General features: G+C 34.0%; 1 protein-coding gene across 1 annotated transcript in view; it reads left to right on the top strand.

Annotated features, from left to right (window-relative positions):
• Positions 1-12,995: 12,995 nt before the first annotated feature.
• LOC111054438 (inositol polyphosphate-5-phosphatase A) overlaps positions 12,996-19,005 on the top strand; it is a 43,746-nt gene continuing 37,736 nt past the window's right edge. The window contains exon 1 of the mRNA XM_039445186.1: positions 12,996-13,266. Coding sequence (XP_039301120.1) covers positions 13,201-13,266 — 66 coding nt within the window. The 5' untranslated portion in view covers positions 12,996-13,200. The remainder of the gene's footprint in view (positions 13,267-19,005) is intronic.

The raw sequence follows: 19,005 nt of genomic DNA, 5'->3' as shown, positions 1-19,005 counted from the left end.
ATCTACTTTAGTATTAGATCAGTTACTCTTATAGCTGATATGAATTGAGTTTTCTTCTTGCTAGTTTCTTCCTAAGCAAGTATTGCATATTGAATGAGAATGAGACACAAAAGTATTTCTTCTAAAGTTCTTAATACTCAGAGTTTCCAATATGATTTTACTAAGATTAATTCGTAATTAGCTAATGAAGAATGATGGCTATGTGCAAAAGAATGGTAACGTTTTTCCAGAACCAACACCATCAAGACTTGCAAAGTTAGTATTGCTTCGACAAAACCTAGAATTATATTATTATCTTTACAAAATTTAATTGGACGTAATAACAAGGGCAATATTACTAGAAAGCTGTTGAAACAAATACTGGAAAACATCTAACAGTAGGCGGCTAAGACTTCTTTCCTCTGTTTTTGAATAACCCAGATCCAGAAAAACGAAGATTTTAGTTGAATAAAAACTACTGTACAAAAGGAATTTTAAAATCCAGGTGAACACTGTGAATGATTTCTTTTGTTCTATGCCAGAAGATGAAACTCATGTTATGTGAATAACTAACTTTTCATTTTTTGGAACGTTTACAATTTCTTTAGAACGTTTGCACCTAGGACTGGATGGAATGACTCACTCAAAGCATGTGAATGGAAGGCGAGCTCAGATATCCATGATATTCTGCTACAAAAGCCAGAGTACAAATAAGGTAGTTATTTGCGAATCGTGTTTCTCACACAACAGCTCTCACTACTGCATTATGCAATGCTGATATGGAGCCGCGTAGGTTTCAGCTATTTGAATTTTCTACTCCATTAGCTAAGAAAGTAAGCTCTGTAAGCGAGTGTTTTGCAAGCCACCCACCCCTTCGCCAAGCTGGTGAACTCCTAAGCTGTAATCAGCTTGCAGCCAGCTCAATTGGTGTCACTCATGTAATATGCAACATCAGGATACTCGTGGGAGTAATATAGCTGGATACTTTATGAGGAAGAGGAGAAGCTGGACGTCAAGTGTCAATCAAGACAAAATTTATGTCCATAAGATAGATTCTGAATATGTAAAGAGAGTGGAAGGTATGTTTTAATGCATTACCCTAGCACTCCCAAGTTACAAATTATTAAGTTCGATTGAATGGACTCCAGTTTGCTTTATAATACTAACTTGCTTTTAGAGCTTTTCTTTCATCAATTAATTTTCGAAAAAGTATGTGATTGTAAGTAATAAAAAAATTAAAAAAATCCAATACTCCATGAAATATTTTGGCAATAAGTCTTGTTGACGGAGCGAAGTGAGGTCTAAGATTCAAGTCGACGGTTTGGCATTTCTCTTAATGTTTAAATGTTTGAATTTTTAAATGTTTAAATGTTTATATGTTGCGCATTTACGGCGAAACGCAGTAATAGATATTCATGAAATTTGACAGGTATGTTCCTTTTTTAATTGCGCGTCGACGTATATACAAGGTTTTTGAAAATTTTGCATTTCAAGGATAATATGAAAGAAAAAGGAGCCTCCTTCATACGCCAATATTAGAGTAAAAATCAGACTACAGAATTATTCATCATAAATCAGCTGACAAGTGATTACACAGATGTGTGGAGAAGCCAGTCTATTGCTGTATTTCCATAAGGTCTATAGTTTCAATCAGGTACTTGTGGATGAGAATACTGCGTGAGGTCTACTGTTCACAGAACTACTAGTAATAGGATGATGAGGCGGAATTACACAAATATTGCTTGACAAAATGGGAGTTAAACAAATGACTGCAGCAGTTTGAAATTATTGATCATGAATAGGATTGATTATTATAAGAATATGATTCAGACTATTTACTATTCTTACATCTTATTCTTAGCATCCAACATATTGAACTCATTAGTTGTTCTTTTATTCTTATTAATAGCTTCTCTGAAGAATCTTTACTAAAAAACTGTACTTGACTCTCATTTAATTACGATATTTATGGAGTGATCCGTGGTCTAGTGAATAGAGTGCTTGCGTAGCAGCATAGAGATCCCAGGTTCAAACCCTCTCATTACCAAAAGTTTTTCAGCCAGATCACTCCCGTGTCATCGGATGGGCACGTTAAACTGTCGGTCCCGGCTGGAGTATGACAGTCGTAAGGCCCATTGATGGCTTAAATTATATATTCCGGCGGTGGGACCTTCCCGCAAGGGACTCCCCACCAACAAAAGCCATACGAATTTACGTTTTTTTTACGATAGTTATCTTAGATCGAGGTTGTAGCATGATGCAGATTTACAAAGTCCCATTACGGTGATATCCCATTATGTAACTTGAGGACCTAAAACTAAACTACTTACCATGACGGATTCAGTAAATACAGTTGAAAGGAAAAACTTTTATAGATACGGTGTGAACAGAACGAGTGGGTCACGGTATTAGATTTCACTTTCGATCGAAAAGCTGTTAATGATAGAAACATTTGAATGTCATCGTGGTGAACCTCAATCGAGACTTGACCATTATGTTTTCTCATCCTTTACAATGTGTTTGTGTTACACGAAGGTCGATCTCAAGCGCGATCACACTGAAAGCTAAACATTGACCTGACCACTCTGTTCGTACCCTAAACTTGAACTTGAATGAAGTTCATAGACTGTATCAGAACAACTTTCAATACCAAATTTACGTTGTTCAGTTCCAGGCAATGAACGACAAGCATGAACATAAAAATTGAAGTTTATTGCAGTGAACCTCTCAAGCTGAATAAAAAGAAGAAAGTAGTTGGCTACCCTCCCATCATCGGCCCAACTTTATTCATTGTTGTTTGGAGCTAACACGAGCAATATTTTACCAATACTCCCTATTTCGAACAGACATGTGATAATCTTCCCTCTTTTCGATAAAACTCGTGAAAATGCTTGAAACACTGCTTGCCTATAAACCTTTTGTAATCTATAATATCTTTAAATCATTTATAAATTTTGGGAACATGAAAAAAATGTACGGTGAGATCAAGCAATATTTTTCAATTAATCAGAAAATTTCTCGACTTGTATCTTCTGTATCGTGATCTGTTTTATATCACTTACATGCATTTATGTGTGCGAAGAATTATAGGTAGGCTACCAATTCTATTACTCTTCAATGTGTCAAATTTCTAAATGATATGATGAATAACTCGTTTGGTATGATGAATAACAATGTTCACTAGTCCAATATTTTGTTATTTTTCAAGATTTTAGCAAATTTCAATTTTTTGTCTAATTTTTGAGCCAATGACACAGTTCACATCATGTTGGTCAAAGCGCAAAGACGCAGAAACCGCTTCAGACACTATATGATGGTGTCATATATTTTCAATTTTAATTCAGCAATATAAATTGTTCAAATAATCATGATATATTTCCACTATTTGATAGTACTCGTAGAAATTATCGATAAACTTCTCTCCCACCACCCTTTTTTTTAATCTATCAAAACGATAACTTCTAATTTATTTTAATTAATTGAAACTACTCAACTCCTGATTAATTAAAAATGTAATAATTGCGATCCAACTTGCGAATTTCATAAAATATAGGTTTCATGGAACTGTAAATAAGTACGCGGCTATTAAGGACGGTTAGCTTCTACTTATCAGAAAAAGTTGACTCAGTCTACAAGTTCATGAACAATAAACTCTCCCACACAATCAGTTGTGAATTCGAATGAAAAAAAAAACGTTTTCAGTTGAAGCCTCACACTACAGGTTATCGAATTCATTTTAATTATCTCTACATTCATAATTCCCAGATCAATCCAATGAAGCAGGTGAGCATTGTTCCATCACTGATAATTACAGTTCCGATAATATGATTCCAGTCCAAGGGTATTAGGCCCAACGATTCCATACATTGGATTTAACCTCTGTTGCCTGAGTTTGCCTGAAATAAACGTGTCTATTGAATAACATAATGATACCGATACACTTTCTATATCTCATACCTTGTACTACAGATTTCCTCATAACTTGAAATAACATAATTAGTTAGTGTTGGAGACATAACCTTATCTAACAGATGAAGTTCATCAGGCTCCATATGGCACATAAGGAAGTAACTCATGCTGTGATTTGATGTAGTGCTAGTAAGACTATGAAGAGATCTTTTAGAGACGAAGATTCTGAGCTTCAATTATTATCACGATCATATCGCAACAAATAATATACTTCAAAGCATCAACGGCAGAATATGGAAACTTCTAATTTCAAGTAGTCGACTTGTGTTCTAAGGTATAATAATTAAGATCAAAGCATACAACCCTCGTGGGAAATAAATGTGATGCTAGTGTCTCTGTTCATTTTACTGCAATGGAAAAAATGAGTTAAATATATATTTCTAGGGCTTTTCAAACTGCACTAGAGATAAAGTTTCCAAAGCATTATATTTTAGTGAGCATGCAATGCAAACACTCGTCAATACTAATAATATCACATAGTTTCATGATTATGAGAGAGATCATTATTAAAAACAAATTCGAAAAGGGTTCACTGTCAATCATTCATGCTTTCATTATCCAATTTCAGAAACTGAATATGAAAGAAGATTCCACTTGAAATTATTATTGCTAAGTTAACCAAAAAAATATATATATATATGAAAAGCACGTAGGCTGAGGAAATGATATGGTACGGGAAATCGGAAATGTTTGGAGAATCTTTGAGAAGAGCTGAACAGAGCCTCCACATCACAATAATAGATCACAATAAACATGCCATCGATTTATTCTATTAGTGAGATAAATCCCCTCACAAACATAAAAAAGCAGATAGCTGGATTACAGATTTGCATGCTAACTTCCAGCTAGCCATTCTTTTGTGGATTCCATCACCACTTTTATTGCCAGGAGATCCTCTTCAGCAGCTTAATTTCCCCATTTATCTGGAAATGGTCATTGAGAAATTATTTGTAGGCCTGAATGTGAGGTTTGCCGGTCGGCGTATGTTCAGTAATTGTTCTCCAACAGCTCCAGTTATTTTTTGAAAACAGATGCATGTAATTAGGTGTTCGCTAGTTGCTTTTGGCTTACTGGCCAATTTACTTTCCAAATTGGGCAGAAAAATGCTGGACTAATAATATTAATGGTTTGAATTTTAATGGCCTCTACACAGTGCGTACACAGTTTGTGTTCCAAGTGCTGCTGCAAAGGATTAAAGCCTCGGCCATTCCGCTAGGGGGATAATTTGTAATATGCAAAGATTAATTGGAGTTTCTTTTCAGCATTGCAGCCGAGTCGACATCCTCCAATTTGGAAGTCATTCCGACCGCCAGCAGAGGGGAAAAGAGATTGAAATGCACAAGTTCAGCACCATCATCCAGCCGTAATTGGTTTTGAAGCGAGTAATTAATATTCCCTGATCAAAGCTTCCAACCTCCGCGGATTATCATATTTTCCAGCCTCATCCGCATTGAAAAACTCTCCCATTATTATTCCTATTACATTGGAAACAACAGAATTCACTTCACCATGCTGAGCTATTTGATAGTCTTCCTTTCACTTGTAACGTCTCTGTTGATTAACATGGTTTTTTGACGTTACTTATTCCTCCCTTACTACCGAATAATGAGAGCAGGTTTTTCATCCTGAATAATGAGGAGGAAACTCGTTAATCAATTAGCAAGATATGATGAGAATTTCGAGGTGGGTGATACTGAGTAAAGAATCAAGGAACAATAATTTTATTCATGAATAACTTATCTAATTCTACTCTTCTCATCTACTTAGCCTCCAGGCTTCTTAACAAAAGCTATCAAGGTAGTTTTCTCTAAATTCGATACACTCATTCATAATCTTTGGAATAATTAAGAATACAATTTCCACAATTGAGGCGGTATACGGAAAAAGGGCACATAGAACTATATGCCCTTATTCCGGAGATTGCTTTATTAGATCGGCTATCTTGTTCTGCATATAACCTGAAAATCTCAAACAAAAATCTTGAAAACTTAAGTTGGTACAACTGTTTATAAACAGCGGTGTCAAGGAGGGATGGTGGTTAGTGAGACTATTGCTTCCTATGTTTATGTCCCAACCTTCGTCGAAGTCAAATAGGTTCACTATCATGAACTATTTTATTTTAAAGATAAAACAAAATGGTTCTTTGCTGTGCTCTGAAAACTTCAATACTGTGAATTTCAAACCATTAAAATTCTTGAATGGTCCTGTTCCTGACATTCAACCACAAGTAATTCCCCACCCCTATTTTAATAAAATAATCGAAAACTTTTTTATATGTATATAACTTTTTAATTTAAGATAAATATAGCATTTAGCATTGAATAACATTTGTTTTCTAGTTTATCAAACCAAAATTTGTACAGAATAAATTTGTCTTTGGAAAAAGGGCACATACAACCAATTTTTCAAACATATTTATTGGAATAAATTATAAATATAGTCATGTATCATTAATCAACATGAGATCAATATTCTATTGAATTTCGATTTGGTACTAACAGAATGTTTAATTCAATTATAAAATACATTGATCCATTCAAACTAAAAACTTAAATGCAATTTTCTCAAAACACAATTTTGCTTCATGTGCCCTTTTTTCGTATACCGCCTCAATTATTCTTAACGATATTTATTTTATTTGTATCTACCGTATCCCGTTGAGGTATCTTTCAAATTTTCTTAATAATATTCCTTACATATATTGGGGAAGCCTACTTCTCAAAATCTGTCCAACAAAGAACACATTCAATTTATATTACTCCCAATAAGTTTATACTGTTGAATTGTTTTGAACTGTGAACTCGATTTCTATTGTCGATCAATAGCAGGAAAGAAACGTTCAATCTCCTGGAGCCTGGAGCAAATTGATTGTCAAATGAAAGCTATTGTTCCGACTAACTCCAAGCTTAGTCTACTTGTTCTATACGATATGCAGCGGTCATTCAGGAATGCTCTCTCTGACAGCTGTCAATAGTAAATTGATTTTGAAGCCCTTATCCAGCTGTGAGTTGCATGAATGGCTTCAACTTCAATCCTCTCTTCATTGCCATGTGAAATTTCCATAAAGCCGGATCTGATGTATATGGATTTTCTTATTCATTGAGATGGATCAATGTTGTATTGAAAATGTTTCGTAAAGAAATGTCCAATATGAAAGTGATTTGACAATTTAATCCTAACATTTACTTTAGACTCATACCGTAAACCCTACTCGCTGTTTACGTGAAAAAAGACAGAACTACAAGTTTGTGATTTTAATCTGGAATTGCACAGATCAGTATCAGAGCCTGTGTCCGCTTCAGTGAAAATATTCTTCCCTTGAGTTCTAATGGTACTATTTCATTCATCACAGCCAGGTGGGTATGCTTAGTCCCATCATAACTTATGAGAAGAATATTTCTACTGAACCGGACACGTAGGTCTACTCTGATACTGATAAGTGGAATCCAGTTTTGAAAGCTATTTAAGCCATGCTAAGCCGCTAACAGAAGAAGTAGAATAGAAAATATCGAAATAATGATGGTGTAAAGAAGTGAAGCAGTAAAATTTTCAACGTTAAGATAGAATACTTTCCCTTCAATAGAACAGAAATATGTTTCAATAAGTTCATACTGTGATTCAGTGGAGTATTTAAGCACACTCAACAATTTCAAATTCATATACAGAAATATTTTTGAGTCCGAATTCTTTATTACCGGAGATAATAGGGGATGAGTAATAGTAGTGATATGCTGTATCATCCTTGATATGTGATATTTTATGCATAACTGTTTGATTTTAATTCCTCTTACTAAATAGTTAGCAGACTACGCTTTATAAGACATGGAAGTTACGGTTTAGCTTATGCTTTGTTTATCCTCCTACTCATAAAATCTTGTCATTATCATCCTTTGAAAGTTAAAGCTCATAATTAGTGATTATATCTCATACATTTTCTCAATTGATTAGATTCCCAGAAGTTCCCTTTGCGGTTTTCTGAAGACGACAGAAAAGTTTCAAGTCGAAAAATAAGAGAAAAGAGCCAAGTGAAAGCGATTTTCCAACTTTGGCAAAGAACTTCTGGGATCTCTTTTCAAATAGCCGCTGATCATAGAATCGTTTTACCACCTTTCAAATCACCGACTTCCTTCTTCTTTGTGAGTTTGCTCAATAGGATGGAGAAAAGCTGCAGCTTCCCTCGTAACCTGAGTCCTCTACTATCTACCAGTTATTGAAGAGATTTCAAAGACTTCCTAACAAGATTCTTCATGCAACGCGGTTGAGCTCAAATTCTATCAAGTTATTTTCAACACGAAATAAGCTATGGGAAGTTCACTCTTTTCCCTCGCTCGTGAAGATTGTTTTCTATTCAAATTTATGCATGATTGTTGTTGAGGTATGCCATAGTGTAATATCAAAGGGTGCGTTTTTAAATAAATAGATTCATAGACTTCTATAATCAGATGGAATCTCAAAGTTGGAAGTTGGAAATGTGATTTCGTAGACAGGAAGATTGAACACAGAAAAAACTGAAAGAAATTTCTTTCTTGTCTGTGGAGCTCCACTCAACAAAATGTGATGTCCAATTTGGAACACTTTGAGCAAAAATGATGTAAAAATATGGAAAATCGTCAAGTCTGGAAACCTTCTGTGAATACTCTTAGAACTCAGCTGAACCAGTGATCATTGAATCGAATAAAGGAACAATTCCTTAGGACCAGGCCACATGAAGCGTTTTTCAGGCGGTTTTGAACTTGCGGTGGATGAGTCGGCAGGGCAGGGAACTCTCCATTTAGCTGCTCATCAAGTGATTGGGTTGGCGTTCGGGAATAAGCTGATAATCAGCCAATCGGAGAGCTTCCTGCCCTGCTGACTCGTCCACCGGCAGTGCTAAAACACTTCATGTGGATTGCCCTTAGCGACCACTTGAGCCGCGTGGTTGGAGCCGCCGCGGCTGGAGCACATCATCTATAAATTCATTAGATATGAATCGTAAAAGCAATATAGTAACCAACACTTCCAGGTAATCTGCCGCCATTACTTTTATACAACTTAAAAATCCAACAAATAATAGAATCTAATGAGTTCATAGGTGATGTGCTTTAGCCGCGGCGGTCCTAGCCACGCGGCTCGAGTCATTGCTAAGGAATTGCACCTTGAGAGCATTTTTGAGCGATCAGTTCTCAAAAAAGACAAAGAAACTCATATAAACTATGTATTTATATTTTTGGAAACTCCTTAGCACATTTTTTGAGGTTCGACTCAATTCTACTGCTCCTCTAGACTTTTATACAGAAGATTTCCAGGTGTGTTTGATACATAATTATGAGTCACCGACATTATTATTTCATTTCCATGAAATATTCTCATTCTTTTTCCATGATAATATATAGGCCTATATATGAATATTCTGCTTTGTAAATCTCGCAAAGATAGATTCATTTGTAGTTCACTAGAAATATAGTGTCTTGGGAATTATTATTAAAACCACAAAGATGGGTAAGACCTAAAACTTTGGGTAACACTTCTATATTCAGTAGCCTATGAACAGTATAGGAGTGTACTGTTGTGAATTCAGATTTCAGTTCAATTTAGTATAGCAATACTGAATGTGTTGTTCAGCACTTGATACGCATTCCAATCACGGTAAGTATGTTACACATTATATAAAAAGCTTGTACTTACTAGTTATTGGGTGAGGCATTGGTGAAAATCATGATTGTATCAATCATGAGATTTCAATTCAGCCTACTTAGGTAGGCTATTAACTATTTTGTCTAGATATTCCAACCTTTGTCTAGTAGAGCCGACCTATATGCACACGATTTTTCATCGTAATCAATGAAATATATTTATGTAAAACCAAATGATACCAAAATTCGAATTGAAAAAAAAATCCATTTTGGAGAGGTTCCAAGGGAGGACAGCAGTCCTGACTGCGTCAGTAGTTTTTTCTGACAACTGAAAACCATTTTTGCAAGGGTGCCTTAGCCCTTAGTGCCTTACTTCAGGTGGTGGGGCTGGTAATAGAATTTGGGATATTTAGAGGGGAACGTCATTGGGCTTGGGGGAGATGGTTACCCAGTGTAATGTATATCCTATATCTACGACAGAAGTTACACAATGCTCACAATGCTCACAATGTACAATGGGAGATGAAATAATAACGGTCAGTGGCATGCCATCTAGCGAGGAATCTGGGTACTCTTCAGGGTCATGAGAGCGGAAGCTTTAAAAACAGTATAGCTGCTCGAATGCTCAACTTGACAGATGTGATGAGCATTTACCGTGCCCAATTTTTTCCTATTATTATTAGAACAAATCCCTAGTCGAATAATAAAAAGCACCAATACCTTGAACACACCGAAGTGGAATGAAAACGGAATAGGGGACGAAACGGAAGCGGGTTAGCGGGACAATTTTAAAACTGCGCTTATAAATGTCTAAAATTGATGTTTGCGCTTGAATTTTCCCGTTCACGTCGTCATCATCCCGCAACTCTCTTCAATGTCTTTAAGGGCTGAAGCTGAATTAAAATTACAAAAAAATAACCGTTATAATATATATATATATGATGATTAAACTTTTAAATTCATTGAAAAATGTATAGGATCACTAAAACTAACTCTGGGCCTATAAAATCATTCAGACTGATAAATAAATTGACGAAAGTAGACTATAGATACAGTTTCATAACTCAACATTAATCGAATTTTATCGATGAAGAACGCTTTAATTGTTTTAGAAAAAGACAGTAGAGTCATCGAAGTTTTTGGTTCAATAATAATGGAAACAGACTAAAATTGAAAGCGTAACGTAGGCCACAAAGTAGAAGGAATTCTTCTCTGTGCGTATGCCTACCGTTGGGTATAGTAGTAATAGGCTTCTCCAAGTACAGTACAACCTTCAAATATTATACCTACTGTACTAAATCAATATTCCAAACCCAACGTAAGCGTATTATGACCTCAAAATTGATAAGGTTTGCGCCAAAACTGAATAATATATTCCTATGTGAGCAGATTTTATTTTTCTTTTTGAGAAGAATATTATATTTCAATTGGGTTGGGTGAAGAAGGAAAACGAAGGAAAACTGTTAATTTGTGCTTCTACCCATATCATTTTCCATTATCACTATCAACCTGATTCTAAATAAACCAGCTAGTATTATTAACTATCAAGAATTATGCTTCTTTAATATGGTGGTAAAGTGATGTGCTACCTACTAATGACAGTACACTGAAGGTTCTATTTTTTATCAAAATCAATCTTTTCATTTTTTCAGTGAAATAAGTACTTATGAAGTATTCGACTCAATGATGGATGACCTGAGGACTTTTTAATGTAGTCTATGTTACCTATACAGTACTGTTGTAGGTAGTTCCTTGATTGTTGTGATTATGATAGAAGAATGGAATTTATGAATCTTTTGTGAACTGTATCAATGTATTGATCAAAAAAATATAATTTTATGTAAAGTTCATAGAATAATAGAGTAAAATAGATGAGTTGTATAAGCTCTTTGTTAATTCGATAACGAATCATTTGAAGTGTGTAGCAGATGATTAGATGCTTAAGACTGTTTTGTACACTTTTTTATTATTTTAATTGGATAATATTTTCCATTACAATTATTGTTAAGATCATTATAAGAGTGAGAAAAAGTGGTAACTGAAACTTTTAATGAGCAACTTTGGTCTAATAAGCGAGTTATGGGTTGTTGGTTATAACAACTAATACCTTATTATAGCTTCTCTTAGAAATTCAAAAAATGTACCTTTCCAAACTAGAGAATTTTATCCCCCATATCGTTCATAAATAAAAAGTAGCATTTTTTGTAAATTCGATAACTTCTTTTAGGCATTAATCGCGAAAAACGCATATTAGAAAAAAAACCAATGATAAACTGAATGTATTTAAAAAAAACTTCAATGGAAAATTTGAAACCGTTTATGATCTGGGAAGAAAACGGAGTTTAGCACTTCAACAACCCATAACTCGCTCATTAGACCAATTAAAAATTTTACTTGCCATTTTCCCACTCTTGTAATGATCTTAACAATTATATTGAAAAAGATTATCCAATTTAAATAAAGATAAAAAGGTGTACTGAACAGCCTTAAGAAACTGGCCGCTTATGGAGTATGTGATCCAGTTCCGCCTCCTTCAGATCCTACCTATCTGAGAGAAAGCAAATAGTCAATCTTAATAGAGCGAACTCTGCTTCGTTGCAAGTTCACCATGGAGTGACTCAGAGTTCAGTGATAGGCCCTTTCATGTTCCTGGTGATTATCAACGACCTAGGATCTCTGGGGAAGATCGTAATGTTTGCTGACAATGCCACCATCTATGCAAGAGGCAGAGCATCAGATCTCTTTTAAATGTTTGCAATGGATATTCTCAAAGAAGACAAGCAGTAAGTGCTTCACCAACAACGAGCTGATGCTGAATAAAAAACAAAACACAGGAAACTACTTGCAGTACTGAGCAGAGCCAGCTCAGTGGCCTTATAGAAGTGAAGCCCTTGGTTTTGACTCTAGATAAGTTACTGAACTTAGCTATAGCTCAATGTGCTTTAACTTTACATTGTATGCTATGTTTTACAATGCTTTATATTGTATGATTGTGCTTTACTCTACAGTATGCTATACATTGAAGTCAACTTTATTGAATAAAACTATTAGTAATATAATAATAAAAATTACTCTATCAACAGTAATCTGAAATGCGCACTGGCACTAACAACTATATCAGCTGGTATTATGGGTTTGTTAATCCGTAAATAGTGATAATATGTTAAATAATTTGAAGTTGAAGCTACATTAAATTTTACCGTAGTTTTGAATTTTCGCACCTTCCAAGCTCTGCAGGATTTCTTGATCAATAACCTTAAAATAATATATAAATATTCTCCTCTGTCTCTATAATTGAGATATATTTATTTTAACATTGACCGAATAATTACTAGTTTTGAAAACATACTATAAGGATTTCAATATTCAAGTTTTTTATATTGTCCAGTGTAGAGGACAATTTAAATTTGAACTGGCTGCTTGCAGCTTTCTGCTATTGACGTCAATACAAGTAGGCGTGGCTAACCAAGCGAGCACGTCGATCAAGCTTGTTTTCAATGGCAGTCACCTAGAGTTGTGTGTTTTTGTAATGGTTTGTTTTCATAAATATTGTTTTAGCTAATCTCCAGTAATCATGGTTATTATATTCAGTAATATCAGAATCTAATAATTGAAGCAATTACATTATAAAGATTTCAGAATGGCTGCTGAAAAAACATTTTCAACTCTACTTGTCACCGCGAATGTTGGATCAATTTTTGAAGATGTAAGTTGAACATGTCAATTTTAATAAGTTACATTTTGTGCACCTTATTAAGGGCATGATTGATAGTTGATGTGAATAACTTCAAGAGAATGACAATCATTTAATTTTGAATGAGACTAAATCGTAAAACAGACCTTCCTAACCTTAAAATTGACAACTAAAAATTTAAAAGTTAACTTTCATAGTAATATTATTTAATTGCATTCTGCATTTTATACTGAAGTTCATTTAATTGTTCATATCATATTGCTCTGCGTAGGTCTATAAATTCTACCCTATGAACTTTGAATTTTACAATATTAGTCTCAATATTATAACGATACCGTAGGTCCTTTTTCTCAGTCCTGTCAAATAATTATAATCCCTTTGTACGCTTAAAACTTATATATTATTAAAAAATATTTATCTTCAGAGAATGACAGTATCATTTATTCATTCTGAATTGAGTTCTCCAACGAATTATATTCAAACTTTGTCATTTTATTTAAGGAGACTCAATTTTTAGAAAGTCCTTTGGGTCAAGGAAACCGCTTGCATTCCCATAATTAAGCATAAGTTATTATAAATATTTGTATTTCTGAATGGGTTTCTAAAGTTCAATTATGCTATAATTTTTTGCAATTGAAATTGTAAGGTTTTGCCAATTTTTCATTTATTTCATCTAGGCCTATTCAACTGGTAAGTTATATGTATTTATACCGAAGGCCTAAACCTGAATACCCAACTCAAAACTATATGATATCCAGAATAACTTACTGTTTAAAAATGAGACGTATGTAGTACCTTTTAACAAAATATAAAAATAAAGAGCTCTTACTTCTTTTAATAGACACAAAACCTTTTTAAAAATTATAGAAACCATAAAAATATTTGGCCTGAAAGCACTAAGTTATATTTTGCCTTATTATCCAATCTTCTGGTGTACCGTTATATTTTAAATTAAAAAGAAATTAATATTGAGTCATCCAAATGATGAAAATTTTAAAAAATATTACAAAACCATCATAATATGTAAGCCGATCATCCTACTATGATTTAGGAACCCTTTATTTTACAGTAATTTGGTCCAAAATTGGATCGTGGGCCTCAGCACATTACATCTATATATATATAAAAGCGAAATGGCACTCACTCACTGACTGACTCACTCACTCACTCGCAGAACTAAAAATCTACCGGACCAAAAACGTTCAAATTTGGTAGGTATGTTCAGTTGGCCCTTTAGAGGCGCACTAAGAAATCTTTTGGCAATATTTTAACTCTAAGGGTTATTTTTAAGGGTTTAAAGTTCGTCTTTTAGCATGTATATTCTTCTTCTCCCAATCTCTTAATTATAATTGAAATTTCCATATCATATGTTACTATAGAACTATAATCTAGATAGAGAACCTCTTCGAAACAGTTGTTAACTGGCAACTAAATTGATAATTTTGTCAGGTTGGCATTAAGTTGAGTTGACTTTGTTAGGTTGGCACCAAGTTGAAGATTTAAATGCATTTATCGCGGAAAAATTGATTGGGCACTGCTACTTCAATCCTGGGAATATTATATTATTAGCCGTCAGGCTCGCTTCGCTTGCCATATCCGTTTAGCCAGACGTTTAGTCTGGCCCCCCGACTGGATTGTCCTAACATATGATAAAAATGCTCAAATGAAAAATACAGGCAAGCGAAGCGAGCCTGCTGATCTCATTCCTGGACGATCCAGTCGGGGGACCAGGGGGCGGAGCCCCCTGGCTAGACGGATATGGCGAGCAAAGCGAGCCTGACGGCTAGTTTAACATATTTTCACCTTGTACTTTTTATATAGATAATTTGAAACTTTTTTTAACATTCAATTTCACACCCTTATTGCCAAAATTTATAATTCTCATATTTTCTTAAATATTATTAATTCCTATAGCCCAAATATGATTACACTTTTTGAAATGCTCTGTAAATGTGATTTTTTGTTGCATTCCTTGAAACAAACAAATACCGTACCTATATAAATTTTATCTTCTTAAAATGTATGAATTCAGGGCTGCTTATTTTTATTTATAAAAAAGAATTATACCTAGTAACCTTTTTGAAATTAATAAAATAGACCCAATAGATTAAATATACAAATTATAACTACTAGTTTACGTTTATGGTAAGTGGGATTATAAAATATTTATAAAATAGAATTATAGTAGCCCACCTTATTTTGAAATTTATAAAATAATAGGCCTATTTACATTTTTAAAATATATTTCTTAAAACCAGAAGATGGTTTTTGTTCCAGTGTGGATCACTGGAACTAGTTGTTATAATTTGTATTTTTAATCGACAATTATATTAATTTAAAGAAAGGGTACTATAATTCTATTTTATAAATATATCATTCCACTTACCATAAACGTAAAGTTAGAATATAAAATAATATGATTAGTCATATTCAAAAATGAGTTGGGTTATTGAGACTTAGGCTACTTTAAATCCTATATCTAGTTCAAATTGATAGTTGCTATTACTAGAGTAGGCCTATTAATATTATTTCAAAATCGATATCTCTTGGATTGAGTTGTTAGCTTAGGGTTTAGAGTGAACAGCCATCAGTCATGGGCGTAGGCGCCCTATTAGGTACTTTGAATAATTTAAAGGGAATCTCAGTCAGCCGTCATTCTCATTAACTACACGCCATGAGTCACATTTTTACGAAGCCCCAAGTGGAATTACTCAATTTTCGTTTTTAAATTATGTTGATTTCAATACACTACGCTACGCTAAGCTGTTAGCCTATGGACCCTCTGAGTATTTTGGAAAACTTTATTGAATGAGTACGGCAATCTTGAAAAATCAATGCTCAAGACCACAATGCAAAAAGACCAAGATGCAAAAGAGTCCACATTTTGCTTGATTAAAGTTCGCTTCTAATTTCAAATCTAAACATTAGTTCATTGATGAATATTTGTAAAGTGGCAAAATTCTAATCGAGCCTTTGCTAGGTTTTTCAGGATTTAAAACTAACCTGTAGGAACAATATTTATCAAGAAGCATGACTTGAACGTTGTGGTTGAATAAATAATGAAAATTTCCCCATTATAACAAACCATCATTGTAATGGTAATGAAATTTTGATTTTCTTGTTTTAATCCTTCAATCACTAACGTTATGTTGGGAGACCCCCCCTTTGAAGGTATTTTTCAAATCATTTTACCTCCTCCTACTCCCTACTACTGATAATACAGGTTTGTTCGCAATCCAGCAAAAGTTGGTCCCAGTACCTCCAACAGCTCTACAAGCCAAAATAACAAACATTCTACTTAGAAAACTTCTCCATATTCCTTTGTTCATGATAATTTACAAACTCTGCTGAAAACTTGATCTTTCAAATAATAATGATGAGATATACATTATTATTCTGATGAGATTTGATAAGATGAATGTGAATCGATATTTTTCATCATGAAAATATTTTGTGAATAGTTAAAATGTTCAGTGAACGAATAGTTTTTAAGAGTTCACTAAAGCTTCAAAATTAAAAATATAGATTCTAAATTAACCACAGACAATAATAGTATATTTCAAGAAAGTTAACTTTGGTAGGATTTGACCGAATTGAAATTTCTGAGTCTTGAATGCATCGTACATTATTGAGTAATTCAATTCATCACTCAAATATCGTAATCAATTTTCACTCCTTTCAATGTTAAAACTTCACGGGTTTTCAACTCAGCGCCTGTGATCACTGAATGAACAATCTGTTTTTTGTTTTTATCAACAGATTTCTCATGTACTCCAATTTGAGTTGCAAATCTTGATCTATAAACAAGGCAATAATGATGAGTTTCAATGAAAAACAAAACTGAGTCCTGGCAGACTAGAAGGAACATTTTCCAATACCTTTGCTAATACTATCATTGCCCTTTCATTCCCCTATCATAGAACACTGCGGTGATGTGCAGGGTGTGTAGGTTACGCTGGAAATCACTTCTTGTGAGACCTGTGCATGTGATAATCAAATTAAATAAAAGCATAACAAACAGAAATGTAAATGATTAAAGTTTAAGTGTGTTTCAATGTAATTTATTTTTTTTACACATCTCTTAAGTATTGAACCACAAATACGATTTTTGAAAACCAATGTGAAAATCCAGTACATAAAAATTACGTATCGTTTGAGTAGAAGTGAACTTCTGCTGATTAATAAACATTTGTATTTCTAATGTAACTGTCCATAATATATACAAAAGTTCTGTAGTATTGTATTCGAGCATTGTACTAAAATCAACTTACACTTGAAGCGCACACAGCAACAGACAGACGTATGCAGAAAGACGGAGGAAAGGAGGAAAATAAAACTTCTGCTTGCAGACGTGAGCAGACATATGAAGTCAAACGGACGTCTGTGTGCGTTGTAACATTCGAACTCGTGGAAAAGGTTTTATCATCCGTCTGCCTGCACACTCCGTCTGTTGCTGTGTGTGTTCTAGTTGAAAAAGTGTGAGAAGATAATTACTGCAGAAAATTGTTCGATCGATAAAACGTAATAGACATCGAGTCTTTTTCGTCAAATTGAATCGAATAATAGGAAATGGTAGGCCACCATAGCTGCTCTATTGAAAACATACATAATTGATTTTCCAGTCACGCATACATTCTGTCGAATGGCTGCCGTTTTTATTCACTAAATTCGCCATTTTCCATTACTGTTGAACCATTAGTCACTGCTGTTGTGGAAGGCTCTAGCCAAATCGTTTTCAAATCAGTTTCTATTCACTTTGTCTAGTGTGCGAATGTCTTGATACATAATAAAAATCATGGTTTTAAGACATCTCACCCACCATGGAGCTCCTCATGTATCATACCTGATACCTCACAGGGATTTATTTATTTGACTTGTTATTGAAATTATATATCTTAGGGTAGCTTATAGTTGCTCGTTCAATGATTTACAACAAGTTTGGTTAAAAAAAAGAATGAAATTTTCGACACATATAAACATATTCAAGTTCAATTGCATTCAAGTTCTTATTTGCACTAATCTCTGTCTAGAGGCAATCAGTAATCATGACATTAAAAATGAAAAATATTATTTATATCATAGCTTAACTTACTCAAGACTGTTCTAAAGGTCTTCCAGAAATACACCCTAGATGTTTCTCCAGCGAAATCGATAGATATTTCTACTTTTCTCAAGCGTTTATCTTGTTTTCATATCTTTATCGAGAAGAGCAGAAAGTCTTAATCTTTGCAAAACTAATTTTTACAAGGAATTAGCCGAATAGAGATTTAAGGAAATTATGGGGAGATTTTGATTAATTTTCAATTTTATGCTCCAAATCGACGTCTTCGAAGGAAATTTAGATCATTTTAAGAATTACACAACCCAAAAGAGAGTAGAAATTGGATAAACAGGAGAGAGAATCAAGTTCATTGCCTGGGGGTTCAGGAAGAAAGACCAGCAAGACTGAGAAAAACTCCAGCAGGTACTCAACCGCCAATCATATCTCACCTCATCATCCAAGCACAATCGATACATCATCATAGAAATTATTTTTCGAATTGGCTCTGTTTCAAACCGTATAGATTATTGAAGCTGTATTTCACTTGATTTAATGTTTTTTTACCCTATGTGTAGTTCACTTCCTGAGTCAAGCTCTAAATTTACTTGAAAACTTCTCCATATTCCTTTGTTCATGATAATTTACAAACTCTGCTGAAAACTTGATCTTTCAAATAATAATGATGAGATGTACATTATTATTCTGATGAG

The sequence above is a fragment of the Nilaparvata lugens genome, chromosome 1 (genome assembly GCF_014356525.2).
Source record: "Nilaparvata lugens isolate BPH chromosome 1, ASM1435652v1, whole genome shotgun sequence".
NCBI classification, from domain to species: Eukaryota; Metazoa; Arthropoda; class Insecta; order Hemiptera; family Delphacidae; genus Nilaparvata; species Nilaparvata lugens.
The sequence above is the reverse complement of the archived record's forward strand: the minus strand, read 5'-3'. Positions and strand labels throughout refer to the sequence as shown.